Below are 27,726 nucleotides of genomic sequence, written 5' to 3' on the forward strand. Positions count from 1 at the left end.
AACCACCACAATGGGATAAGATTCAGTGAGATAATGCGAGTGTATAGCACATAGTAGGTGCTCAGTAAATTGCGGTTGTAATAGCTGCCATCCAGTGTTTGCTGCCCTGGTCTAACCAAAGAGGTCAGGTCTAGCTTCCTCCAGGTGAGGGGAGCACAGAGTCCTCGCCTCCCAGGTTTGGAGTTCCCATCAGCAGGGTCCAACCACCATGCATTGGACCCCAAAGGGTTACAAGCCCTGGAGACAGTGGCCTGAGGTTCCCAGTGAAAAACCAAAGCATAAAAATAATTCGATGAGTAAGAATAAAATTCCCTCTTCTGAGGTTCCCGGGGCCAGGCCCCTCCCTGCGGCAGGCACTTCCCCTTTCCCTTGCTCATGGAGGAGCCAGGCCGGGCTGACTCAGAGCAGGAGCGCACAGCCGTCCTCCCAGCCCGACCTGGGCGGCGTGGTCTGGCGGCAGGGTGCGCCCCCGTGCGGCCGTGGGCATACTGCGGCTCTGGACGGGAAGCGGCGGCCAGATCCGCAAGCCCCGCAGCTCGGCCGATCGCGGTCCCCGCAAAGCCGCCGCCTCCGTCCCTGCCCAGCCTGGCTGAGCGCGGTGCGTGTGGCGCTCCCACTTCCGACCGGCCCTCCCCTCCGATCCGCAGCCCGGCCCAAACGGAAGTGCGCCCTCTGCCCGGATCCCCCACCGCCGAGAGGCGGAAGCGCCCTTCCGCCGCCACTCCCCCCGGCCCCGCGGCACGCTGCGCCTCGGGTTCCGGACAGGCCCCTTGTGACGTGGCCGCGCGCCGGGGGCGGCCCCGGGCCGGGGGCCGGGCGGCCGGGCGGCTGGGCAGAGCCTGGGCGGGGCGCGGCACCGCAGCTGGATGGCCGGGGCCGCCCGGAGCGCCGCAGCCGCAGGGTGAGTGCCCGCCGGACCCTCGGGGCCCGCATCCCGGGCGTGACGGACCCAGCCGATCCCTCGCCCCGTCTGACTGGTCCTCATCAGACCTGGGCCGGCTCCCAGGACCCGGGAGTCAGGCTCGCCCACCTCGGCCTCCTCTCCCTCATCGCTCCGCGCCCCGCGCCCCATCCCTCCCTCGCTGTCCCCTCAGCGTCCCACCCGCCTCTCTCTGGCTCTCTCACTCTCTCCTTTCCTCTCCCCTCGGACTCTCAGTGTATTCCCTCCCGCTAACCGGTGGTCCCCTCACCTCTGCGTGACCGCCTCGGCCTGGCCCAGTCTTGCCTGTGGTCCCTAGTGGAGCCCCGCTGGCTTTATCAGTGTGCCTGATTAGTTAAGGCCTGGAGGTCCTAGACATGGGCATCTCTGCCACCACCCAGAGGCAGCTGCTTTCTTCCCCTCCTATCTCCATCAGAAGGTGAGGCAACTGAGGCAGGGACGTCACCAGCTCAAGGTCACAGCCAGCCTGAGGCAGGGCAGACCACATTTAAACCTCATGCCCAAGTTTCCAGATGGAACTTCTCGCTTGGTTGACTCACGTCTGCATCCTGTGATCGGCCGGCTGGGCACATTCCTGCTGCAGGGAGCTCCAGGCCTTCCCTGGCACAGGCAAGGCTTCTGCGCCTTCTCATGCACATCCACCTGCACTTTCAGGCTTATCTCATCCTCACAGCTGAGGCAGGTGATATTGATCCCTGTCCTGCAGATGAGGGCACTGAGGTTCAGACGGGGAGGGGGGCTTCAGAGATTTGCCCAGAGTCAGACAGCTCAAAGTGCAGTGTAGAGTTCTCCGCGGGGGCTCTAAAGTCTGCTCTCTGCATGGGAGAGGCATCCCCTGGCTAAAGGCTCCTTCTTCATCAGCCCCACCTCCTGTCGCCCTCAGTGCCCCGGGGACATTGGTCTCATGTCCTAGGAAGAAGCGTGGATGGTCTTGCCCTGGCTCAGCTGCTCAGTTTCCCCACGTGTGTCTCTCTGAATCCACCCCATCCCCTTAGAAGGGGAGCCTCAGTCTCTGGGGTGTCACGGGCAGCAGAGCCTCCCCTGGCAGCCAGAGACACCCGGCTGGGCCGGGCCGCCGGTGGCTGAGGAGAGCCCGCCAGCGCCTCACCCTGTCATTAGGGAAAGTTTAGCCTCAGGCGGAGGTGCTGGCACAGTCTGGAACTGCTCAGAAGGAAAAAATACGCGGTGCTCGGGAGTGGCGCGTGGAGACGCAGGGCCCCATTGCTGTGCACCCAAGCATTTGGATGCTCAGACGCTCTGGCAAGGACAGCAGGAGGGTGGATGCCAGGGTCCCTTGGAGGGAGGAGGGAGGAGGGAGGCGCCACGTTTCCTAAGCAGGTGTGCGGCCAAGGCTGGCAGCTCATGTAGGTGGCCTTTGTGTTTTTCAGTACGTGGCATGCCTGGATGTCCCTGCCCTGGCTGTGGCATGGCGGGCCCAAGGCTCCTCTTCCTCACCGCCCTGGCCCTGGAGCTCTTGGGAAGGGCTGGGGGTTCCCAGCCGGCCCTCCGGAGTCGGGGGACTGCGACGGCCTGCCGCCTGGACAACAAGGAAAGCGAGTCCTGGGGGGCTCTGCTGAGCGGAGAGCGGCTGGACACCTGGATCTGCTCCCTCCTGGGTTCCCTCATGGTGGGGCTCAGTGGGGTCTTCCCGTTGCTCGTCATTCCCCTAGAGATGGGGACCATGCTGTGCTCAGAAGGTGGGTGGCTCTCCGATGGTGCCCAGGGCCAGCCAGCGTGTGGGAAGCACGCTGCTGCTCTTCTTAGGAGACCCCGGGTCACAGAGTGTCTGAGATGGAGGGAGAGGATTGAATAGAACTTCTCCCCTTGGTACTCTCAGGAGTTATCTAGCCAGGGGTGGCTGGTTTTGGCTTCCCCAGGAAGCTATGAGCTATGAGCACCTGGCAGCAGGGCCTGCCCCTGGGGAGGGAGTCCAGAAGATGGGGATGTGGGCACACATCTGTGTGCCCTGACTACCCTTTTGTACCAGGAGCATGTACTGCCCGTTCATAAATAACATGTTGTAACAAAACACGCAGGAGAGCTCTAGGGAGCTGCTAAGAATGCATGTGCCTATCCCCCACCCAAGAGGGGTGGACCAGGGCCCTGGGAATCTGTTAGAAACGAGCATCCCAGAGGCTGATGCTGCCTGCTGGATGCTCAGGAACCATTCACTTACCAGATAGTTACCCAGCAGCTCTGTGCCAGGCACTGAGCTGAGGGCGGCTGTGACCCTGCTCGGGCCACGGTCAGGCCTGTGCTCACCCTTCAGAGCAGCCCTGCGAGGTCAGTACAGGGAGCACTTGGATTATTAGTTCCATTTTACAAGTGAGGATGCACAGGCACAGAGAGGTTCTTTGACCAGCCCAAGGTCACCCAGCCAGGAAATAGCAGTTTCCCCTGGGATCCCACCCCAAACTCAGCTGCCTCTGTCCTCTAGGCCTCAGTTTCTCTATCAAGCCAAAGGGTTGGACATGGCTTTCAGGTAGGCGACTTCCAACTCTGGATGCTGCAAGTCCCCAAATCTCTGCCACTTTTCTGAGAGTGACAGCAGCTGAGAAAAATTCCCACTTATTGAGCACTTGCTATACATATTGTCATTTAATTCCCATAAGAGCCCATAAAAGGCTCACGACTGTAATCCCAGCAGTTTGGGAGGCTGAGGTGGGCAGATCACCTGAGGTCAGGAGTTCAAGACCAGCCTGGCCAAGATGGTGACACACCATCTCTACCAAAAATATAAAAATTAGCTAGATGTGGTGGCATGCACCTATAATCCCAGCTACTTAGGAGGCTGAGGCAGGAGAATCGCTTGAACAGAGGTTGCAGTGAGCCAAGATCACGCCACTGTACTCCAGCCTGAGCAACAGAGTGAGACTCTGTCTCAAAACAAAAGATAAAATAATAATTCCCATAAGACCCCATTTACAGATGGAGAAACTGAGTCTCCAAAGTCATCTGCCAAGGTCACCAGGTAGTGGGTTGGGAGCTGGGACCTGTCAGCTCTTCACCATGATGTGGTGGTGGCCCTATGGGCATTTGGCAGGGTGTGGTGTTTCTGCTGTGAGGTGGGGGGCCCAGGAAGAGCAGCCACCCATCTCCAGCCTTCTGCAGGCCCAGGAAGAGCCCAGTGAGTGGAGTGGGACGGAGGTCAGGCCAGGAGCTCCAGCGGGTCGGCCCCCAGATCCCATATCTCTCCCTTATAGCTGGGGCCTGGCGCCTGAAGCAGCTGCTCAGCTTCGCCCTGGGGGGACTCTTGGGCAATGTGTTTCTGCACCTGCTGCCCGAAGCCTGGGCCTACACATGCAGCGCCAGCCCTGGTGAGTGAGGCCACAGGCCAGGGGCAAGACAGTGCCAGGAGTGGGGGCCTGGTGCCCACGCCCAGGGATGACCAGGAGAGGGATTCTGGGTATCTGGCAGGAGCTTGCCTGGGAGGGAGGGAGGGAGGGTTATCATCCCGGTCTCAGGGCCCTGGCCTTAGTGGGAGTTCTAGGCCCCAGCTGCCCGACCCACCCTTGTCACTGCCCTGGTGCCCTGGATGAGATCCCATTCCAAATGGCCCCCTCCTATGGCCCTGGCTTGGCCTGGCCTTGCCGCCCCCTGCAGGTGGTGAGGGGCAGACCCTGCAGCAGCAGCAGCAGCTGGGGCTATGGGTCATTGCTGGCATCCTGACCTTCCTGGCGTTGGAGAAGATGTTCCTGGACAGCAAGGCGGAGGGGACCAGCCAGGTGGGCCCCACACCCAAGGGCCTGGATATATCAGCCTCTGTTCTGTGGTGGTGCCCGGGGCCTGGAGGCCCAGGTTCTGAGTTGAGCCCTGAAAAGAGGGGTCTCCTGGCCCTCCCCTGGGAGCTGCGGGAAGCTGGGCCACCTTTCTTGGGAGTGACAGCATTAGCCCCTGATGTAGCTTGTTCTGGTAGCCTGATGGTGACAGCAGTTGGGGAGGGTTTGTTGAGTTTGGGGGCACCCAGCTGATAGAGTAGCAGAGAATTCTAGCTAGAAAAAAGAGGGGCTCCTGTCTTTTTTTTTTTTTTGAGACGGAGTCTCACTCTGTCACCCAGGCTGAAGTCCAGTGGTGCAATCTCGGCTCACTGCAACCTCTGCCTTCCAGGTTCAAGCGATTCTCCTGCCTCAGCCTCCCGAGTAGCTGGGACTACAGGCGCACGCCACCATGCCCAGCTAAATTTTGTATTTTTAGTAGAGACAGGGTTTCACCATGTTGTCCAGGGTGGTCTCGATCTCCTGACCTTGTGATCCACCCACCTCAGCCTCCCAAATATTATTATTATTATTATTATTATTATTTTGAGACAGAGTCTCGCTCCGTCACCCAGGCTGGAGTGCAGTGGCATGATCTCGGCTCACTGCAACTTTCACCTCCCAGGTTCAAGCGATTCTTCTGCCTCAGCCTACCAAGTAGCTGGGACTACAGGCACACGCCACCACACCCGGCTAATTTTTGTATTTTTAGTAGAAGTGGGGTTTCACCATGTTGGCCAGGCTGGTCTCGAACTCCTGACCTCAGGTGATCCATCTGCCTTGGGCTCTCAAAGTGCTGGATTACAGGCGTGAGCCACTGCGCCTGGCCCCCTGTCTCTCTTTTTCCATCTCTCTCTCCCCTTCTGTCTGCCCTGGCTGAGTGGGGGGCATCTAATGTCACCTCTCCCTCCTTCTCCTGGCCCTAGGCCCCCAACAAAGACCCCACTGCTGCTGCCGCTGCGCTCAATGGAGGCCACTGTCTGGCCCAGCCGGCCGCAGAGCCCGGCCTCGGTGCCGTGGTCCGGAGCATCAAAGTGAGTGGCCTGCTCAGGGCCCCTGCAGCCGCACAGCTCTGAGTGGCCAGTCCCACTCAGCCCTGCCTCCTGCCTTCCCTCCTTCCCAGGTCAGCGGCTACCTCAACCTGCTCGCCAACACCATCGACAACTTCACCCATGGGCTGGCTGTGGCTGCCAGCTTCCTTGTGAGCAAGAAGGTGAGGGGCTTGGGGCTGGTAGGGCTCTGGCGATTCTGGTGGCAGCCATGAGACTGCCTGTGTCTGGAGTCTCTGCTTCCTGCCCCTCCATTGCCAGCGCCCTCATCTAAGACCCTCATCCCCATCCTCCCTGCTGCTGTCCTGGCCACTACCATTCTGATCCTGAGCCCCTGGTCTGTTCCTGTTCCTAGCACTCCTTGTTGGGTGCCTCTATCAAGCTGCTAGGCGTGGACCCTGCCTGCTCCTAGATGCTTCCTTCACCTCCTCCCTCTGGCCTCTGGCCCAGGGGCGGCCTACTCTGCAGCTGGCCGAGCTCCTTCCCACCTCACACTGTTCCCCCTGCCTGGAATGTTCTCCCGCCCACACTTTGAGCGGCTGACGACTCATCCTTGGGGCCTCGACTTACATGGACTCCTCCACCAGGCCTTTGCTGACCTCATCTAAATTTGGTCCCTGGGCCTGCTCCCCTGGGCACCCTGTCCATCCTTTCCTTCCCAGCGCCTGTGAGTGTGTGAGTCCTATCTCTCCCCTCTAGACCGCTAGCTTCGTGAAGGCAGGTTCCTTGTCCCCTTTAGTCACTGCTGTATTTCTAGTGGCCAACACAGTGCCCACCCAGAGCCAGCTCAGAGCAGAGTAAACCTCTGTGGAATGAGTGGGCAAGTGGGGTGCCCAGCCCTCAACACAGACCCTGCAGCCACGGCTCCCCTCCCTGCAGATCGGGCTCCTGACAACCATGGCCATCCTCCTGCATGAGATCCCCCATGAGGTGAGCGCTTGTAGGGCGGCCCCCAGGGGCCAAGGTCCCCACAGTGCCCATGGTCAGCATGAGTGTGGAGTTCAGGAGGGCTTGCGGGTGGGCCTTCCCAGTGTGGCACTCTGGGGCTGGGCTGTGAGGGCCGGAGCTCCTCACCCCAGCAGCCTGCAGCTGCCATCTCTGCCATACTCAGGATGGGAGTCCCAGGGGTAGGGTGGGGAAGGGCAGGGGGCTCAGTGTGTGTATCGTACCTGAGCACTCAGGGCATCAGGCCCCGCTGGGGCGCAGGGTGAACCTCCGGACCTCCCTTCAGGTGGGCGACTTTGCCATCCTGCTCCGGGCTGGCTTTGACCGATGGAGCGCAGCCAAGCTGCAACTCTCGACAGCGCTGGGGGGCCTGCTGGGCGCCGGCTTTGCCATCTGTACCCAGTCCCCCAAGGGAGTAGGTATGGGCGTGGCGGGTGGTGGTGGCGGGTGGCATGAGTAGAGGGGCACCAGCCAAAGGATTTGGCTGCCTCACCGCTGGTCCCCAGGCCCGGGAGGCAGGGAGCATACGCAGTGCCCTGGGTGCCCAGTCGGGTGTTCTCCCGCTGCAGAGGAGACGGCAGCCTGGGTCCTGCCCTTCACCTCTGGAGGCTTTCTCTACATCGCCTTGGTGAACGTGCTCCCTGACCTCTTGGAAGAAGAGGACCCGTGGTGAGTGACCTGTTGGCGGAAGAGGACTGCCACTCACAGGGCCCTTAAGAGACTCAGGAGGGAGGGGCTCCTGGCAGCTTCCTGCTCCTCCCTGCCCATGCCTCCACCGTGAGCCCCGTTCCCTCCCGACAGGCGCTCCCTGCAGCAGCTGCTTCTGCTCTGTGCGGGCATCGTGGTGATGGTGCTGTTCTCGATCTTCGTGGATTAACCTTCCCTGATGCCCTGACGCCCCTGCCCCCTGCAGCAATAAGATGCTCGGATTCACTCTGTGACTGCATATGTGAGAGGCAGAGAGGGCGAGTGCCTGCGAGACAGAATGAGCCTCCCACCAGACAGGAGGGAGATGTGCGTGGATGTGTGTGATGTGCACATGTGGCCAGAGGCATGTGTGGGAGACCGACACTGTGATCCCTGTGCTGGGTCCGGGGCCCAGTGTAGCGCCTGTCCCCAGCCATGCTGTGGTTACCTCTCCTTGCCACCCTGTCATCTTGCACCTCCCGGAGTGAAGCAGCGAGGAACAGCAGCACTGGTCCCAAGCAGAGGCCTTGCCCTGCCGGGATCCTGGGAGTGAGAGCAGCCCAAGGATCCCAGGGTGCAGGGAACTCTGGAGCTGCCCACCTCCTGCTGCCCCCTCTGCACACGCAGCCAGTCCCCAGGCGGCCTAGGGGCTAAAGCTGGGGCGGCTTCTCTCCCTTTTCCTGGCCCTTCCTTTCCCACCTCTAAACCAAAGAAAGGAGAAGCAGGTGCTCGTGTACCCCAGCCCCACTCAGCACTGACAGTCCCCAGCTCCTAGCAGTGAGCTGGGAGGCGCTTCCTAAGACCCTTTCCTCAGGGCTGCTGGCCCTGGGAGCTCATTCCTGGTCAACACACCCTGGCAGCACCAGCAGCTCATGCCACCTCCAGCTGCCAAATAGCAGCCTGCTGGGCAGGGAGCAGCCGCAGGCCAGAGAGGGCTCCTGGTCCAGCTCAGGGACGCTCCTGCCAGCACAGGGGCCAGGGACTCCTGGAGCAGGCACAGAGCGAGCCCAGGCTGCTCTCCCCAGCTCAGGCCCCTTTCCTTCCCCACTGGGGTTGGGGTAGGTGGGGGCGGTGAGGGCTCCGAGTTGTCAGCGCTCAGGAATGTGCTCCGGGAGAGTGCTGAAGCCATAATCCCCAAGCATTTCCCTTGGCTGACGCCCAGGTACTCAGCTGGCCCACTGCACAGCCAGGCCTAGCCCTGCCCTTGACCGTGGATGTTTTCAGAAGTGGCCATCGAGAGGTCTGGGTGGTTTTATAGCAACTTTGCTGTGATTCCGTTTGTATCTGTAAATATTTGTTCTATAGAGGATACAAATAAATATTATCCACACACTGGCTGCCTTGGTTCTGCACGGCCTTCCATGGCCACACAGGGCCTTCCTCACTGCCACTGCCAGTCCCCTGTCTCTGAACTGTCACCCCTGCAGTGCGTCTCTGAACATTCCATGTCTTCCTGGCTTTTTATTCCAATAATGACAGAGCACCTATACGAGCCTGGTCCTATGCCATTTTAGTCCCTCACCACCAACAACTCCAGGACGCTGTCCTTATTTCTTTTTTTGAAAGTCTCACTTTGTCACCCAGGCTGGAGTGCAGTGGCACGGTCTCGGCTCACTGCAACCTCCACCTCCTGGGTTCAAACAATTACCCCTGCCTCAGCCTCCCAAGTAGCTGGGACTACAGGCACCTGCCACCACACCTGGCTAATTTTTAAAATATTTTTAGTAGAGATGGGGTTTCACCATATTGGCCAGGCTGGTCTTGAACTCCTGACCTTGAGATCTGCCCGCCTCAGCCTCCCAAAGTGTTGGGCTTACAGGTGTGAGCCACTGCACCCAGTTAGGGTGCTTATTTTATAGAACTGCAAGCCACAGCATTTTCCCTACCTGCCCCCCATTCCCCCTCACTGAAAATGTAACCAGGGAAGGAAGCTCCAGCCACAAAGTCATCTCCAGGTTTGGCCTTAAATTAATTAAGCTCTCATTTGCTTAAAAAAGAGAGAGGCCGGGTATGGTGGCTCACGCCTGTAATCCCAGAACTTTGGGAAGCCAAAGATGACAAGGTCAGGAGTTCGAGACCAGCCTGGCCAATATGGTGAAACCCCTGTCTCTACTGAAAAGACAAAAATTAGCCAGGTGCAGTGGCAGGTGCCTGTAATCCCAGCTACTCAGGAAGCTGAGGCAGGAGAATTGTTTGAACCTGGAGACGGAGGCTGTAGTGAGCTGAGATCGCGCCACTGCACTCCAGCCTGGGTGATGGAGCAAGACCCCGTATCAAAAATAATAAAGAAAAAGAAGAAAAGATAATATGGGACCCTTATTCAAAACCACACCCCGTCTCTTCTGAAGGTGTGGAGTAGAAGAACACCAGGCACAGGGCGCTGCTTCCCCAGTCCTGTCAAGAGAATGTGGGTGGGGGTGCCCAGTCCACCTCCTCCCTCCCAGGCCAGCCAGGACTGCTGTCAATAGTCCACTGGCTGGGATCTGCAGTCTGGGCGGTGTCATGGAGCGTGGGAGAGGTGGATATGAAACCCCAGTAACGTCCTTAGCTGGGAGTGTTTGGCTCTCAATGTTTCTAACAGCAAAACGTTTTTAAATGACATAGTATTTGCTTCGCCTAGCTGCGACACAGCAAAACGTTTTTAAATGACATAGTATTTGCTTCGCCTAGCTGCGACACATCCTGTAAGATAACTGTCTCAAGGATCCAGTGACTCCTGGCCTCAGATCCAAGGAATGAACCACAGCCGTCCTGGCCAGCTGCCCCCCTCACCTATGCAGGTACTCAGGGCTGCCAGCCAGGGTGCCAAGCCCTGCTGGATGGCAGACAGTGCGTGCGAGCATCACGGCCCACTGGAAGAGGCCGGGGGCCCCATTTTGGAGATGAGGAAACCAAAGCACGGTGGGTGTGGTCCCTGTGGGGGAACTTGGGTGTCATGGTCAGGAGCAAATGCCGTCTGGTTAGAAGAAGGAACAGGAATGCAGGACTGGGGTGACTGAGTCCAGGGCAGGGGACAGAACTAGAAGCACGTCAGGGGCTGTGCTGCTAGACAGGGGCTGAGGAGTCAGTGGGAAGCCAAGCAGGGGCACCCAGGGAAGGCAAGGGGCCAGCTGGAGTGAAGAGACAGCCGAACTGGGGGAGGGGAGCAGAGTGACAGATGAGTCCTAGAGGGGCTCCCAGTGGATCCTGTTCAGGCTCAGTTTTTGGCCAAAAGACAGGGACAGAAAGAGCTAAGGGAGCGTCTGGAGAAACAGGGCCAGGAAACGAGGGAGGAGGCTGAAAGCCTAAACCCAAGCCTGGCTTTACCAGGAGGCCAGGACTAGTGCCAGACACCAAAATGCCAAAAGGGAAAGGGTGGCTTCTGTCTAGGTCCTCTGTGCAGGAACTGCAGGCCCATGAGCCTCTGAAAGCTCAGAGCAGAGCGGTGCTCAGGGAGAGAGGGCTCGCAGGGGCATGAAGGCCCATGCAGCAGCTGCAGCACCACGCGTGGCACCAGAAAGCCTCACCCTGACCAGTGGTGTGGGGCCCACAGCTGCCTCAGGGTTTCCAGGCTGCAGCACCTGAGGAAGGTGCCTCCTGCACATGCCCCCACTCCTCCAGCCAGAGCCCAGGGAAAGCAGACAAGCAGCGGCAGGGACCCTAAACCATCTTTTATTGCGCACTTCAGCCGTGAGACCGGGGCCGGCCAGCGCGCCCTAGGCGTAGTACTGCAGGTTGGCTTTCTTCTTGGCCTGCACCTCCAGGATGCCTTCCATGTAGTCCTCGTGGGTGAGCTCCGTGGCACCCCTGCGCAGTGCAATCATGCCCTACAGCCAGGACAGACAGAGTCTAGGTCTGAACGCCTGAATGCCTTTCCTGGCTCCCTGAGGCTTAGGCCTCTTCCACCAGCTGTCTCCACCAGTCAAATGCCCCCATCCTGTCCAAGAAGGGGGCAAGAAGGCACAAAGCGACGCACCCACCCCGCCTGACCACTCACCGCTTCCACACACACAGCCTTGCACTGGGCCCCGTTGAAGTCATCTGTGCAGCGGGCCAGCTCCTCGTAGTTCACGTCAGGACTGGGGAGAGGACAGATACCACAGGCTCAGTGGCTCATGTGGAGTGGGCAGAGGGGCCAAATGTCCTCCCCTGGCCCTGTCAAGCAACAAAGTCAAGTCGCCCTGAGATCAGAGGCAAGTTCCTTACCCAATCAATGCACCTTGTTTTCTTCTCAGTAGAAGATGTGGGGGACAAAGGGAGGAAGTTAATGCAGGTTATACCAGGTTATTTCTAGGGTCTTTTGAGCTCTGGCCTTCTAGAAATCTGCATTTGAGACTCCAGGGACTGACTCGGCATGAGGCAGGGGAGCAGGGGGATGTGGGGACAAAAGATGGTCCCCCAGCTCAGCAGGCCCTGCTGTCCTCATCCTGTGCCAGCACTGTGCTTGACACTGTCACATCTAATCCTTGCCACAACCCTGTGAAATCGGTGCTATCACCCCCAAGTCCCAAATAAGAAGTGAGGCTGAGAGGGCATGGCACCTGCTAAGAGTCGTACATATCTGAACTCAAGTCCATCTGGCCCCGGCCATGCCTGGCCTGTGCTCATGGGCTGAGGTGTGAGGCAGGGAAAATGAGTACCTCCAGCCTCTGTGCCTTCAGAGGAGGGGTGAAGTCTAAGGAGCAGAGCACCCAGAATTATGACCTGGGCCCTGGCAAGATGCTACATCAGGCAACTGGAGAGAAACGGAGGCTGGGGTGTGGAACGGTACTGTGTGTGCCTGGGGCCGGGCAGGTGGTGGTCGTGGAGGCTGGGGAAGCTCAGTACAGAGAAGCGCGGCAGAGACATCCTCCTCCTGCGCCTATCCAGGTCTCCGTGCCCTGCCTGTACCCCTGCTCACCTGACGTTCATCTTTCGGGAGTGGATCTGCATGATTCTGGCTCGGGCCTCCTCGTTGGGCATTGGGAACTCGATCTTGCGGTCCAGGCGCCCCGAGCGGAGCAGGGCGGGGTCCAGAATGTCCACCCTGTTTGTGGCTGCAATTACCTGAGGAAGAGAAGCCATAACTTGAACAAAGGAGCAAGGTGCTCACAGATGGGCAGACACAGTCAAAAAAGGCAGAGAGGCAGCCCCCAGAGTGCAGGTGAGACACATGGGATGTTAAGGACAGATCCCAATTCTCATTCCAGCTCCACCACAGGCTAGCTGGGAGCCTGACAGCTCCTGACCTCTGAGCCTCATCTTCTTCGCCTGGGAGTGCTAATACTTACCTTAACTTGGGTGTTGGGCTGGAAGCCATCCAGCTGGTTCAGAAGCTCCAGCATTGTCCTCTGCACCTCCCGGTCCCCAGCCTTCTCACTGTCAAAGCTAGGGCACAGGAAGCCCAAGATGCTGGTGAGGGCACAGCTTAGGCAGAGCCCTCCCCTCCTCTACCCCCTGGAAGCCTAACTTAACCTGTCTAGGGCAGGGAAATGGCTCACTCTACTTGGGGCCCCCAGCCCGGGGACTGGCACATAAAAGGTGTCATTAATTGTTGACCACAAGTCAGAGACTGAAGAGGCTCCTGGAGTCATGTGGTGGACTGAGGATAAAACAGTGAGCAAGGCTGGGTGCAGTGGCTCACGCCTGTAATCCCAGCACTTTGGGAGGTCAAGGTGGGCAGATCACCTGGGGTTAGGAGTTCGAGACTAGCCTTGCCAACATGGTGAAACCCTGTTTCTACTAAAAATACAAAAATTAGCTGGGTGTGGTGGCAGGCACTTGTAATCTCAGCTACTCAGGAGGCTGAGGCAGGAGAATTGCTTGAGCCTGGGAGGCGGAGGTTGCAGTGTGCTGAGATCACGCCACTGCACTCCAGCCTGGGCAACAGAGCGAGACTCCATCTCAACAACAACAAAAAAGCAAAACCAGCCACTGCTTGCGCTGTTACTGTGATGAATGTGTGCTTGCAAACTGAGTTAACTCTTAGAAACACAGGGATCTGGCCCAGCCTTGGATGGTGCTGTACAGGAGAGTCCAGACAGGCATCCCCGAGGAAGTGTCCCTGAGGTTGAGATCTGAAGGTTGAAAGCCCACCAGCTGGGCAACTAACCAGTGGAGAACAGGGTAAGAGCCACGGCGGGCCTGAAACACAGGAAGCACTGTGGCAGGAGTCCAGAGCAGGGGAGGCAGGAGACAGGCATGAGATGAGGTTGGAAGCGCAAAAGGGCAGCACACGGTGAGCCTTGCAAGTCCAGTGTTTATCCCAGGGAGCAACAGGAAGGCCGAGGAAGGGTTTTTTTTTTTTTTTTTTGAGATGGAGTCTCGCTCTGTCACCCAGGCTGGAGTGCAATGGCACAATCCTAGCTCACTGCAACCTCCGCCTCCCGGGTTCAAGCGATTGTCCTGCCTCAGCCTCCCGAATAGCTGGGATTACAGGCATGTACCACCACACCAGGCTAAATTTTTCTATTTTTAGTAGAGACGGGTTTCACCATGTTGGCCAGGCTGGTCTCGAATTCCAGACCTCAAGTGATCCACTCACCTCAGCCTCCCAAAGTGCAGGGATTATAGGCGTGAGCCACGGCGTCCAGCCAGGAAGGGTTTTTAACAGGATTGGTTTGTGTCAGGGACCACTGTGGGTTCATGTGAGCAAGGTGGCCAGATTCCTGCTTTGGCATTTTTTGTTTTTTTTTTTTTTTTTTGAGACAGAGTCTTGCTCTGTCACTAGGCTGGAGTGCAGCGGCACGATCTTGGCTCACTGCAACCTCTGCCTCCCAGGTTCAAGCGATTCTCATGCCTCAGCCTCCCGGGCAGCTGGGATTACCGGTGCACACCACCATGCCTGCCTAATTTTTTTGTGTTTTTAGTAGAGACGAGGTCTTACCATATTGGTCAGGCTGATCTTGAACTCCTGGCCTCAAGTGATCCACCTGCCTCAGCCTCCCAAAGTGCTGGGATTACAGGCATTCTTTTTTTTTTTTTTTTTTTTTTAAGACAGGGTTTCACTTTGTCACCCAGGTTGGAGTGCAGTGGTGCCATCACAGCTCACTACAGCCATAACCTCCGAGGCTCAAGCAATCCTCCCACCTCAGCTCCTGAGTAGCTGGGACTAGAAGTGTGCACCACCACGCCTGACTAATATTTTTATTTTTTTTATAAAGATAGAATCTCCCTATGTTGTCCATACTGGTCTCAAACTGCTGGGCTCAAGTGATCCTCCCACCTCGGCCTCCCAAAGTGGTGGGATTATAGGCGTGAGACACCACGCCCGGCCCAGATTCCTGTTTTGAAAGGAACATGCTGGCAGCTATGGGAATGAATGGCTGGGGAAACAGGGAGGCTATTGATCAAGAGTTAGGAATCTGAACCTCAAGAGCTGAGGAGTCACCATCCAGGGGCAGGAGGGAATACAGGGTGGGAAAGAACCACAATTGAGCACAACTGAGAGTCCACCCCTTCCCTCCACCACCACAGAGATTGCTGGGGATCCTTGGCCCTCCCTTACCGTTTGGTGCCAATGGCATCCAACTCATCAATGAAGATGATAGAGGGCGCTTTCTCCTTGGCCAGGGCAAAGGCATCCCGGACTAGCTTGGCACCATCTCCAATGAACATCTGCACCAGCTGGGGGCCAGCCAGCTTTAGGAAGGTGGCCTGGAAGGAAAAGGTGGTAGGGTCAGGTCACAGGCAGACACTTTGAGCCCATTTGGTAGTTTCTGCTCCTGCCCATTTCCCCTGCATCCCTCCCAAAGTACTCACCTTAGTCTGTGCGGCACAGGCCCGGGCCAGGAGGGTCTTCCCTGTCCCTGGAGGCCCATACATCAGCACTCCTTTTGGAGGTTGGATCCCCAAGTTCTCAAACTTCTCCTTGTGATTCATTGGCAAGACAATGGCCTCCACCAGCTGCCAGGAGGAAGTCCTGGGTGAGGAGATGAAGCCCTGAGGGCTCCTACAGTCCAACCCTTCATGGCTCCAACCCCAATCTGAATCCCTACTCTAACTCGGGGACATGCCCACTCCTTTCCCCGTATCAAGAGGACACAGAACGCTCATCCCCACCAAGGCTGAGCTATGGACTCTCCAGGAACAAGAGTATATGAGGCCGGGCACGGTGGCTCAAGCCTGTAATCCCAGCACTTTGGGAGGCCAAGACGGGTGGATCACGAGGTCAGGAGATCGAGACCATCCTGGCTAACACGGTGAAACCCCGTCTCTACTAAAAAATACAAAAAACTAGCCGGGCAAGGTGGCGGGCGCCTGTAGTCCCAGCTACTCGGAGGCTGAGGCAGAAGAATGGCGGTAAACCCGGGAGGCAGAGCTTGCAGTGAGCTGAGAACCGGCCACTGCACTCCAGCCCGGGCGACAGAGCGAGACTCTGTCTCACAAAAAAAAAAAAAAAAAAAAAAAAAAGTATATGACAGAAAGACACTGGGCCGGGGGCCGGGAGCAGTGGCTCATGCCTGTAATCCCAGCACTTTGGGAGGCCAAGGAAGGTGGATCACCTGAGGTTGGGAGTTCAAGACCAGCCTGACCAACATGGAGAAACCCTGTCTCTATAGAGAGACTGCTAAAAAGAGAGACTCTGCTAAAAATAGAAACTGCTAAAATTAGCCAGGCTTGGTGGCACACGCCTGTAATCCCAGCTACTCGGGAGGCTGAGGCAGGAGAATCACTTGAATCTGGGAGGTGGAGTTTGCAGTGAGCTGAAATCGTGCCACTGCACTCCAGCTTGGGCAGCAAAAGCAAAACTCTGTCTCAAAAAATAAAAATAAAAAAGATGCTGGGCCAGAAACCAGGAACCTGAGCTCCAGTCCTGGCTCTGGTCTTTCTGTGATCCTGGGGAAGGCATTTAAACTCTCTGGGCTTTAGTCTCCTCACCTGTCACATGGCAGCCCTCCCTTCCTCCCTAGGTTGCTATGGGGATAAAAGACACATTAGGGAGATGAGCTGCATCAATGGCGTGGGGAAACTGAAATGCTGTTGAGGCTGCTGGCAGCTGCCGTGCCTCCCTCACCTCTTGGATCTGCTTGTCCAAGCCCCCAATATCACTGTATTGCTCCGTGGGCCTCTCGTCTACCTCCATGGCCTTCACCCGCGAGTCGTACTCTGTGGGCAGCGTCTCCAGGATCAGATAGGAGTCTTTGTTCACACCCTAAGGACACAGCACAGGGCCTTCAGATTTGGCCCAGCTCAAGGGCTACCCAATTGACTGGTGACAGGTGTCAGCAGAGGGGAAGACACAGGACTGGGCAATACAAGAATCAAACAGCAAGTAGACAGGATCCCAGACTCTCTTGAGTTGTTCTGCCAAGATTCAGAGCCAACAGTGACCTGGGGCGGGCGCAGGGGCTCAGCTAGTCACCAGAAAAGCACTGCCTGGGCTCAGGCCCCACTCACCACCAGGTCTCCTGGCTTTAGCTTTTCAGCATCCACCAACCCAATCACAGGAAGGAAGTATGTCTGTGAATAAGTTACAGGGGCAGTCTCAGTTAGTGTCCTCAGGGAAGGCTCCCTAGTCCTGTCCCACATCTGCTCCTCACCCTCCTCCAGTCTCTTATTGCTGAGCCATGCTCACCTGTCGTGTAGAGGTTTTGATCACAGCACACTTTCCCTTCCTCTGGGAGTCCAGGTCAATATTGGCACCATCCTCCTCTTGGTCATTAGGATCAACATCTAGGAGCTGGGAAGGAAAAACACTCAGCCCCTTGAACTCCCCAAGGCCTAGTGCTTCCTAAGTCAGTTCCTAATCTCTGCAGGGCTGGCCATCCCTACCTCCCTCCTCCAACAGCCCTGAGCCCAGCAAAGGTGGGTGCCCCTGCTAAGCCCAGGGATTGATCTCCGTGTAGGTGCTCCTCCTCTGCACCGGGCTCATCTACCCCAGAGGAGACATAACCAACAGAAAAGGAGACATGTGAGACTTCCAAGGCCTTTGCAGGCCCCCTTCTCCCCATTAAAGTGCCCCAGGAGGTGTAGCTCTGACATGCAGTTTGGCCTCAAAACCTCCACCCGCTCTTTCCCTAGCAGCCCCACCCCGCTTGTCCCCAATCCCCGCTGACTCCCTCTTTTCCCCTCCACATACACACACACCTCGATGACGTTGGAGACAAGGTACGGCAGGGTCTTGTTCACTTTGATTTTCTCACTGTTCTCTTTGATCTTGTCCTTCATGGCTTGGAGTTCATGGGTGACTCTCAACACTTCACTCTTCATGATCTGAGATGAGAAGGGGGGGAGGAGCAAATATAAGCCCTGGCACAGCTTATGCTAGAGCCCTGTAACTGGTGAGGTCCAGGGTGTCCAGGGGACCCCCCCGCCACATCCATTCATCCAGTTCGGAGGCTCTCTGAAGGCAGAGTCTGACTGTGTCCACATCCCGTAGAAGTCGAAACAGGAGGCCAGTGTGGAAACCTCCTGGTGAAATAGTGGTAGTATTGGAATAAAAGCAGGCCTCTGAGACAGGCAAATATAGGTTTTAGGTTCTGCCTGTTAGTAAGAACTGGGTGCTTTATCGCAGGACAAATGACTCTGAGCCTCAGTTTACTCATCTGTAAAATAGGGATTTTACTAAAAGTAGGATGCTTGAGAGGATTATTCCCAGTTATCACTGGGAAAGGCAATCTGATAACTTCTCATCTCAGCCCAGGTCTCCCACCATCCCCTGACTGTCTTCCTGTCCCTTTTAAGGCTGTTTTCTTTCCTCTTTTCCTGGTCCGAAGTGGAAGCCTGAGCCCCATGTCTCCCCCAGGGTGCCCGAGAAGGAAGTAGGAGAGGCAACTCGGATCGCTGGGGCCTGTCCTGTGGGGACTCCATCGCCCGCACAGGAGCTGTGCGCCCACCTTGATCTCACTGTCCAGCAGCCGTGTGCGCTGGATGATCTCCTCCGTGGACATCTTGAGCACCTCCTCCCCAATTCCATCTTGCTGTAAAAAATTATTTGTTTATTTATATATTTATTTTTACTTAGGACAAGCATCCCTCGTTCTCCGAACCCACTCACAGCCTCAGTTTCCACGCCCATAAAGCCAGGATGAAGGAGTCAGGACCCCTGTCCACATCCCAAACGACCCCGTCCCCGAGACCGGGTCAGACCTTGACCCCCAGCCACCTCCTTCCCTCCTGTCAATGGCGTCTCCCTGCGGGCCCGGTTCCCGGACCGCCAGGTCGCCCGGTGCCCACCTCGGCCTCATCCCACACGGTCGCCATCTTCTCCTGCCGAGTCACTGGACTCTCGAGATTCGGCAGCAGATTCATTTCCTGGAGGAGCGGGCCGACGATGGGACCAGGTGGGAGCCGCAACGGGAGATTAATACCGTCTTTCTTAAGGCCTTCTCTTGGCCAGTGGAGAACCTCCCTCCGCAAATCCCGACTCCTGACCGGGCCAGCTCCGGCCGTGCTGCCGAGCAGCGAATCTGCCGCTCCGATTCCAAAGACCAACCCCTGGCCACAGGCCCCGCCCCCGCAGCCCGTGAAACGATCCCTCCCGCGTCCTATTTTTGCCGGGCGCTAGAGGTGGGGCCGCTATTGGCCGACACGCGCGTTGGGGGCGGGGCCTAGGTGTAAAACCGGAGAGAGAGAGAGAGAGAGAGAGAGAGAGAGGAGAGAGAGAGAGAGAGAGAGAGGGGATCCGCGAGGGCCTTTGGGAAATGTAGTTTTTAATCTGGCCAGTGACAGATGCTTGCGGAGGGACGCATTCAAACTCAGACCATGACCCCGCTAGGAATAAGGGGATTTACACAATGACACTGCCTCCCAATTCATAAACGACATATGCCAGCCGTGTGCAAAGGGCCAAAAAGGCAAGCCACCTCAGACCGCATTTTTACAATTATTTAAGTACAAGCTGGTCACCCGGATTTACAGGAGGGAATCATTAACCAGCTTTAAGGAGAAATCGCTGCTGCTCCTAACCTCAGAGCAGGCTTCACGGAATTGTCCACGTGGGAAGAACTCAATTGACCATCAGCCTCTAGGATTAAAAACATTATGACCAGGGCCGGGCGCGGTGGCTCACGCCTGTAATCCCAGCACTTTGGGAGGGCGTAGGCGGGCGGATCATGAGGTCAGGAGATCGAGACCATCCTGGCTAACACAGTGTAAACCCCGTCTCTACTAAAAATACAAAAAATTAGTAGGGCGTGGTGGCGGGCGCCGGTAGTCCCATACTTGGGCCTGAGGCAGGAGAATGGCGTGAACCCGGGAGGCGGAGCTTGCAGTCAGTGAGCGGAGATCGCGCGGCTGCACTCCAGCTTGGGCGACAGAGCCAGACACCCACTCAAAAAAAAAAAAAACTTATGACTCGTGTCTGCAATTGTTTTCTCTGCCGATGGTTAGTAATCTCAGTGAGCAGAGCGGGTCTCCGCATCATGGGAGACTCATTCGTTGTACCCTTGTCTCGACTGTTTTTAATGATCCCTCTTTATCCTTTGAGGTGAGCCCCAGAGCCCTTTTAAAGGGAACTTCATGTAAGCGACATAGCTGTATTTCAAGTCAAACCATCACAAACACCCTCTTAACTTCGATGAAAATCTGTGCAGTCATTTTCTTTTTTTGTTTGTTTGTTTTTTGTTTTTTGAGACGGAGTCTCACTCTGTTGCCCAGGCTGGGGTGCAGTGGCGCGATCTCTGCTTACCGCAACCTCCGCCTCCCAGGTTCAATGGATTCTCCTGCCTCAGCCTCCCAAGTAGCTGGGGTTACAGGAGCCCACCACCATGCCCGGCTAATTTTTGTATTTTCAGTAGAGACAGGGTTTCACCATGTTGACCAGGCTGGTCTCAAACTCCTGGGTGTAAGTGATCTTCTTGCCTCAGCTTCCCAAAGTGTTGGGATTACAGGCATGAGCCACTACACCTAGCCTTTGCAGTGGTTTTTTCTGGAACACAGTTGAAAGCAGATTTTTTTTCTTTAAATAACAACATGTACAGCTGCTCACTCAGGCCGACAAAGCGTCTCCTCAAGTAACAGTGTTTTATTCCACTCTCTCAACAAGCTTGCCTTGTGGACAGATTGAATTACCATTCTTAACTTTAAATAAGCATAGGGAGGCTCAGAGAGGTTAAGTGACTTGCTGGAGGTCATTCAGTGAGTCACTGTCAGCACTAGGACTGCTGACCCCAAATTCTCACTTTGAGTTGCCTGACAGAAGCCAAGAAACCCAGAGGGGAAAGAGACTGTCTGGTGTGTGCTGGCCCCATCACGCCTGGGTCAGTTGGGTCCCATTCTGGGGCCTGCTTTTGGAGATCCTGACAAATAGGAATATGTTTAGAAAGCTTCCAGTCTGGGCCTAGGAGCGATGCTGAAGGGGTGGCCTACCCCTCCACACCTATGGGACTTTCTCATTAGGTGGAAGGAGAGACTTGAGAAAAGAAATGAGACACAGAGACAAAGTATAGAGAAAGAAAAAGTGGGCCCAGGGGACCAGCGCTCAGCATACAGAGGACCCACGCTGGCACCGGTCTCTGAGTTCCCTTAGTATTTATTGATAATTACCATCTTAGAAAAAGGGAAGTAGCAGGATAATAGGATCATCATAGGGAGAAGGTCAGCAGTAAGACATATGAATAAAGATCTCTGTGACATGAATAAGTTTAGGGGAAAGTGCTGTGCCTTGATATGCATATGCAAACATCTTCATAAACCTTTTTAGTGCATAAAGAGCAGCATTGCTCTAGCAAATCCCACCTTTCGCCCTAAGGCAGTTTTCTCCATTCTCAGTAAACAGAACATACAATCGGAGATGTTCCATTGCCCAGGGACGAGCAGGAGACATGCTTTTCTCTATCTCAACTGCCAAGAGGCCTTCTTTCCTCTTACACTAGTCCTTCTCAGCAGAGACCCTTCACGGGTGTCAGGCTGGGGGACGATCAGGTCTTTCACTTTCCACGAGGCCATATTTCAGACTATCACATGGGGAGAAACCTTGGACAATACCTAGCTTTCCTAGGCAGAGGTCCCTGCGACCTTTGGCAGTGTACATGTCCCTGGGTACTTGAGATTAAGAGAATGGTGATGACTTTTAACAAGCAAGCTGCCTTCAGGCACTTGTTTAACAAAGCACACCCTGCACAACCCAAAATCCATTAAACCTTGAGTCACCACAGCACCTGTCTCTTGCAAGGACAGGTTGGGGGGTAGGGTCACAGATTAACAGCATCTCAAATACAGAACAAAATGGAATCTCTTATGTCTACTTCTTTCTATATAGACACAGTAACAGGCTGCTCGCTCTTTCTTTTCCCCACAGATACAGACATTTTCCCCTTAACCAACTTTCAGGTAGGCGCCTCTGAGCCCTCTTTTTTTGATTAGGCCTTGTAGGCTATTGGTTCATCCCTGTCATCAGCCTGTCTAACCCCGTTTTCACAAAAATCCTGCTAGTCAGTTTAACAGAATCCCCCCACCCCTGATACCTCATCCCTCTTGATATGTGATCCTGGTCCTCATTTATCCTTCACCTTTGAAGTATAAGTCCTTGGCCTGCTTTTTTTTTTTTTTTTGAGATGGAGTCTGGCTCTGTCGCCCAGGCGGGAGTTCAGTGGTGCGATCTTGGCTCACTGCAACCCCCACCTCATGGATTCAAGTGATTCTCCTGCCTCAGCCTCCCAAGTAGCTGAGATTACAGACACCCACCACCACGCCCAGCTAATTTTTGTATTTTTAGTAGAGACGGGGTTTCACCATGTTGGCCAGGATGGTCTCAATCTCCTGACCTCATGATCCTCTTGCCTCCGCCTCCCAAAGTGCTGGGATTACAGGCGTGAGCCACCACACCCAGCTGTCCTTGGCCTGCGTTTTAACAAGAATCCTGTTAGGTCATTTTAGCAAGAATCCCCCAAATCTTTTTTTTTTTTTTTTGAGACGGAGTCTTGCTCTGTCACTCAGGCTGGAGTGCAGTGGCCGGATCTCAGCTCACTGCAAGCTCCGCCTCCCGGGTTCACGCCATTCTCCTGCCTCAGCCTCCTGAGTAGCTGGGACTACAGGCGCCCGCCACCTCGCCCGGCTAGTTTTTGTATTTTCAGTAGAGACGGGGTTTCACCATGTTAGCCAGGATGGTCTTGATCTCCTGACCTCGTGATCTGCCCGTCTCGGCCTCCCAAAGTGCTGGGATTACAGGCTTGAGCCACCGCGCCCGGCCTATACTGCAATCTTTTTCCTAATCCCCAAAGCCAGTGCCAGACCACAACCTGGTGGAATGTTAAAGAGAAGGATTGACCCACCTGGATTTTAGGACTGTTCTAGGCTGAACGTCTCATTCTTTTTTTTTGTTTGTTTGTTTTTTGAGACAGAGTCTTTCTCTGTCACCCAGACTGGAGTGCAGTGGCATAATCTCAGCTCACTGCAGCCTCTGCCTCTTGGGTTCAAGTGATTCTCCTGTCTCAGCCTCCCAAGTAGCTGGGACTATAGGCATCCGCCACCATACCTGGCTAATTTTTGTATTTTTAGTAGAGATGGTGTTTCACCATATTGGTCAAGCTGGTCTCGAACTCCTGACTTCAGGTGATCAGCCCGTCTCAGCCTCCCAAAGTGCTGGGATTACAGGCGTGAGGCACTGCACCCGGCCCTGAACATCTTCTTCTTTGATCTTGGCTAGAATGACAGGGATTGATTATCTTGGGAGCCCAGGAGTAGGAATGTCTTGGGGAGATGGGAGAAAAAGGAGAATAGTTTATGAAGTTTCACTCTGCTCAAAAAGATCAAGGAAGTACCACGAGGTCAGTCCCAGCAAGGAGCTGGGAATCTGGGGCAGAGCATGCCCTCGGGGAGAAAAAGGTTGACTGAATTACAGGCCTCTGGTCCATCTGGGCCTCTAGAGAGAAGAGGTCTAGGCCAGGCCTAGAACAGATGTTTCTGTCTTGGCATCAAGCTGGGGTGAGAGCCACTAGGCCAAAACCCTGGAGTTATTCTTTGTTTTTGTTTGTTTTGAGACAGAGTCTCAGTCTGTCACCCAGGCTGGAGTGCAGTGGTGTGACCACAGCTCACTGCAGTTGCCACTTCCCAGGCTCAGGTGACTCTCCCACCTCAATCTCCCAAGTAGCTGGGACTACAGATGCACACCACCACGCCCAGATAATTTTTGTGCGTTTGTTTTGTTTTGTTCTTGAGACAGTTTCGCTCTTGTTGCCCAGGCTGAAATGCAGTGGTGCGATCTTGGCTCACAGCAACCTCCGCCTGCCAGGTTCAAGCAATTCGCTTGCCTCAGCCTACCGAGTAGCTGGGATTACAGGTGCATGCCACCATGCCTGGCTAATTTTTGTATTTTTGGTAAAGATGGGGTTTCACCATGTTGGCCAGGCTGGTCTTGAACTCCTGACCTCAAGCAGTCTGCACACCTCAGCCTCCCAAAGTGCTGGGATTACAGGCATGAGCCACCGCACCTGGCTACCCCTAGATTATTGCGGGGCCTTTCTGGTCTCCTGGATTCTACCCTAACCATCCTGTGCTGGTTAATTTTGACTGGGCCATGGGGTGCCCAGGTGTTTGGTTCAACATTATTCTGGGTCTTTTTGTCAGGCTGTTTTTAGACAAGATTGACATTTAAATAAGGAGCCTGAGGAAAGCAGGTTGCCCTCTCTAATGTGGGCGGGCCTCATCCTGTCAGTTGCAGGTGTGAGTTGAACAGAAAGGCTGACTCAGAGGGAGTTCTTCCTGCCAGATTCCCTTCCGACAGGCACAAAGGTCTTTTCTACCTTTGGAGTTGAACTGAAACATTATTCTTCACGGGGCTTGAGCCTGACAGCCTTCAGAGGAGAACTACCCCATCGGCTCTCCTGGTTCTCAGACCTTCTGAATCAGGCTAGAACAAAACCACCAAGTCTCCTCAGTCTCCAGAACTCACCCTACAGATCTAGGGACTTGCCAGTCTCCATAATCACATGAGCCAAGTCCTTATACTACATCTCTTTATATAGCAGGCTGGTGCAGAAGCGATTGCAGTTTTTGCCATTAAAAGTACAAGCAGCCAGGTGCGGTGGCTCACGCCTGTAATCCCAGCACTTTGGGAGGCCAAGGCGGGTGGATCACCTGAGGTCAGAGACCAGTTCGAGACCAGGCTGACCAACATGGAGTAACTCCGTCTCTACTAAAAATATAAAAAATTTAGCCGGGCATTGGTCGTGGGCGCCTGTAATCCCAGATACTCTGGTGGCTGAGTATTACGCCTATAATCTCAGCACTTTGGGAGGCCGAGGTGAACAGATTACTTGAAGTCAGGAATTCCAGACCAGCCTGGCCAACATGGCCTCATCTCTACTAAAAATACAAAAATCAGTGGCGTGCACCTGTAGTCTCAGTTACCTGGGAGGCTGAGGCAAGATAATTGCTTGAACCTGGGAGTCAGAGGCTGCGGTGAGCTGAGATCGGGCCACTGCACTCCAGCCTGGGCAACATGGCAAGACTCTGTCTCAAAAAAAAATCAAAATAACTTCCAGATTTCATGACACTTCACCTCTAAATATTTCAGCCCATGTCTCCTAAAAACAAAGACATTCTCATACATAGCTACGATACATTGGTAATATAACACACAGTTGGCCGGGGGCAGGTGGCTCACGCCTGTAGTCCCAGCATTTTGGGAGGCCAAGGCGGGCAGATCACTTGAGGTTGGTATTTGAGACCAGTCTGGCCAACATGGAGAAAACCTGTCTCTACTAAAAATACAAAAATTAGCCGGGCATGGTGGCACATGCCTGTAATCCCAGCTACTCAGGAGGCTGAGGCAGGAGAATCGCTTGAGCCCTGGAGGTAAAGGTAGCAGCGAGCCAAGATTGCACCACTGCACTCCAGCCTGGGCGACAGAGGGAGACTGTCTCTCAAAAAAAAAAAAAAGAATAAATAAATTATATATATATATATATATATATATGTGTGTGTGTGTGTGTGTGCGCGCGTGTGTGTGTATGTATACATATATATATATATAGTCATATACCCAGGGAATTTAATATTGATGCAATAATATCCAATATATAGTCCATATAAAAATGTCTTAAATTATTCCCTAAACATCCCTTATAGCCTTTGAAAAAAAAAAATTCCAGGCCAGACGCAGTGGCTCATGCCTGTAATCCCAGCACTTTGGGAGGTCGAGGTGGGTGGATCACGAGGTCAGGAGATCAAGACCATCCCGGCTAACACGTTGAAACCCCGTCTCTACTAAAAATACAAAAAAAAAGAAAAAAAATTAGCCGGACGTGGTGGCGGGCGCCTGTAGTCCCAGCTACTCAGGAGGCTGAGGCAGGAGAATGGCGTGAACCCGGGAGGCGGAGCTTGCAGTGAGCCCAGATCGTGCCACTGCACTCCAGCCTGGTCGACAGAGCGGGACTGTGATTCAAAAAAAAAAATCCAGTATCATTGGCCGGGTGCGGTGGCTCACGCCTGTAATCCCAGCACTTTAGGAGGCCAAGGCAGGTGGATCACCTGAGGTCAGGAGTTCGAGAGCAGCCTGGCCAATATGGTGACACCTCACCTCTACTAAAAATACACAAAGTTAGCTGGGCATGGTGGTGGGCGCCTGTAATCCCAGCTACTGGGGAGGCTGAGGCAGGAGTATTGCTTGAACCTGGGAGGTGGAGGTTGCAGTGAGCTAAGATCATGCCACTGTACTCCAGCCTGGGCGACAGAGAGAGACTACATCTCAAAAATAAAATAAAATAAAATATTTTAAAAAATTTAAAAATACAGTATCAAGGGTTGCCACATTTAGTTGCCACATCTCTTTAATCTCCTTTACTCTAGAACAGTCTCCCAATCATTTTGGTCTTTCATGGCCTTGGCATTTTTTAAACATTCAGGCCAGCTGTCTTGTATCACATCTGTTCTCCACATAGCAACCAGAGGAATTCTTGTAAAGCCAAATCAGATCATGTCACTACTCTGCTCAAAATCCTCAGCAGGTGCCCGACTCGCCAGAGCAGGAGCCAGAGTCCTTCTCCACGCCTTCGTGTGTTCACACCACACTCTACTTCCGGCCTCCACTTCTCCTCCTTCCCTCCCGCTCACTTACAGGTCTCCCTCCTGCTCCTGAGCACATCAGGCAAGCTCCTATCTTAGGATTCTGTTCTCTAAGAGAATGCTCTTTCCAGGAAATCTACTCAGTTTGGTCTCTCACCTCCTTCAAGGTTTCACTCACATGCCACCTTCTCAATGGGGCCCAGCTTTTTTTTTTTTTTTTTGAGGCGGAGTCTCGCTCTGTCGCCTGGACTGGAGTGCAGTGGCCAGGTCTCAGCTAACTGCAAGCTCCGCCTCCCGGGTTTACAGCCATTCTCCTGCCTCAGCCTCCCGAGTAGCTGGGACTACAGGCGCCTGCCACCTCGCCCGGCTAGTTTTTGTATTTTTAGTAGAGACGGGGTTTCACCGTGTTAGCCAGGATGGTCTCGATCTCCTGACCTCGTGATCCGCCCGTCTCGGCCTCCCAAAGTGCTGGGATTACAGGCTTGAGCCACCGCGCCAGGCCTTTTTTTTTTTTTTTTTTTTTTTTGACAAGGTCTCACTCTGTGGCCCAGGCTGGAGTACAGTGGTGCCATTTCAGCTCATTGCAGTCTCTGCCTCCTGGGCTCAAGTGATCCTCCCACCTCAGCCTCCCTGAGTAGTTGGGATTACAGATGTGCACCATCACACCCAGCTAATTTTTGTATTTTTAGTAGAGATGGGGTTTCACCGTGTTGCCCCGGCTGGTCTCAAACTCCTGACCTCAAGTGATTTGCCTGCCTCCACCTCCCAAAGTACTGGAGTTATAGGCATGAGCCACCACATCCAGCCTATCAGTGCCTTTATAGGAAGAGGAAGACAGGGAGGGAGGGAAAGAGTCAGGGTGGGGAGACAGATCACCTGAGGTCAGGTCTTCGAGACCAGCCTGGCCAGCATGGCCAAATCCTGTCTCTACTAAAAATACAAAAATTAGCTGGGTGTGGTGACACGTGCCTGTAATCCCAGTATTTTGGGAGGCTGAGGCAGACGGATCACTTGAGTCCAGGACTTCATGACCAGCCTGACCATCATGGTGAAACCCTGTCTCTACTAAAAATACAAAAATTAGCCGGGACTGGTGGCACATACTTGTAATCCTGGCTACTCGGGAGGCTGAGGCAGTGAGCCAAGATCACGCCACTGCACTCCAGCCTGGGAAACAGAGTGAGACTCTGTCTCAAAAATAAATAAAGGCCGGGCACGGTGGCTCAAGCCTGTAATCCCAGCACTTTGGGAGGCCGAGACGGGCGGATCACGAGGTCAGGAGATCGAGACCATCCTGGCTAACACGGTGAAACCCCGTCTCTACTAAAAACTACAAAAAACTAGCCGGGCGAGGTGGCGGCGCCTGTAGTCCCAGCTACCCGGGAGGCTGAGGCAGGAGAATGCCATGAACCCGGGAGGCGGAGCTTGCAGTGAGCTGAGATCC

General features: G+C 54.9%; 2 protein-coding genes across 10 annotated transcripts; one reads left to right on the forward strand and one right to left on the reverse strand.

The window, feature by feature from the left end:
- The first annotated feature begins 740 nt into the window (after positions 1-740).
- SLC39A13 (solute carrier family 39 member 13) lies at positions 741-8,709 on the forward strand. 9 transcript variants are annotated; one of them, XM_030918289.1, is made up of 11 exons: positions 750-901; positions 1,356-1,549; positions 2,329-2,637; positions 4,144-4,257; positions 4,544-4,665; positions 5,622-5,729; positions 5,819-5,908; positions 6,624-6,674; positions 6,976-7,108; positions 7,196-7,358; positions 7,491-8,708. In XM_030918289.1, exons 3-11 carry the CDS (start codon positions 2,337-2,339, stop codon positions 7,564-7,566), a joined length of 1,158 nt encoding a protein of 385 aa, XP_030774149.1. In that variant the 5' UTR covers positions 750-901; positions 1,356-1,549; positions 2,329-2,336; the 3' UTR covers positions 7,567-8,708. The 9 variants fall into 9 exon arrangements, with proteins under 9 accessions (XP_010369418.1, XP_030774148.1, XP_010369419.1 ...); XM_030918290.1 differs by having other exon boundaries at positions 1,359-1,549; XM_030918291.1 differs by having other exon boundaries at positions 1,446-1,549.
- A 2,296-nt stretch (positions 8,710-11,005) lies between these two features.
- PSMC3 (proteasome 26S subunit, ATPase 3) lies at positions 11,006-18,777 on the reverse strand. Its single transcript, XM_010371119.2, has 12 exons — positions 18,513-18,777; positions 18,173-18,256; positions 17,424-17,549; positions 16,912-17,016; positions 16,734-16,796; positions 16,351-16,488; positions 15,096-15,239; positions 14,842-14,990; positions 12,626-12,722; positions 12,256-12,401; positions 11,353-11,434; positions 11,006-11,182 (listed from the first exon to the last, which is right to left on the reverse strand). Exons 1-12 carry the CDS (start codon positions 18,585-18,587, stop codon positions 11,072-11,074), a joined length of 1,320 nt encoding a protein of 439 aa, XP_010369421.1. The 5' UTR covers positions 18,588-18,777; the 3' UTR covers positions 11,006-11,071.
- Positions 18,778-27,726: the final 8,949 nt, after the last annotated feature.

The sequence above is a fragment of the Rhinopithecus roxellana genome, chromosome 15 (genome assembly GCF_007565055.1).
Source record: "Rhinopithecus roxellana isolate Shanxi Qingling chromosome 15, ASM756505v1, whole genome shotgun sequence".
Taxonomy (NCBI): Eukaryota; Metazoa; Chordata; class Mammalia; order Primates; family Cercopithecidae; genus Rhinopithecus; species Rhinopithecus roxellana.

What these genes read in the sequence shown, in the direction of transcription:
- SLC39A13 (XM_030918288.1), top strand. Translation starts at nt 2,337, where the DNA reads ATGCCTGGATGTCCCTGCCCTGGCTGTGGCATGGCGGGCCCAAGGCTC. An exon ending in TGCATGAGATCCCCCATGAG is followed by an intron (nt 6,675 to 6,975) that starts GTGAGCGCTTGT and finishes ACCTCCCTTCAG; the next exon opens with GTGGGCGACTTTGCCATCCT. An exon ending in CCAGTCCCCCAAGGGAGTAG is followed by an intron (nt 7,109 to 7,195) that starts GTATGGGCGTGG and finishes GCTGGTCCCCAG; the next exon opens with GCCCGGGAGGCAGGGAGCAT.
- PSMC3 (XM_010371119.2), bottom strand. Translation starts at nt 18,587, where the DNA reads ATGAATCTGCTGCCGAATCTCGAGAGTCCAGTGACTCGGCAGGAGAAG. An exon ending in TAAAGCCAGGAGACCTGGTG is followed by an intron (nt 16,489 to 16,733) that starts GTGAGTGGGGCC and finishes CTGTGTCCTTAG; the next exon opens with GGTGTGAACAAAGACTCCTA. An exon ending in GATGCCATTGGCACCAAACG is followed by an intron (nt 12,723 to 14,841) that starts GTAAGGGAGGGC and finishes CCTGTGCCCTAG; the next exon opens with CTTTGACAGTGAGAAGGCTG.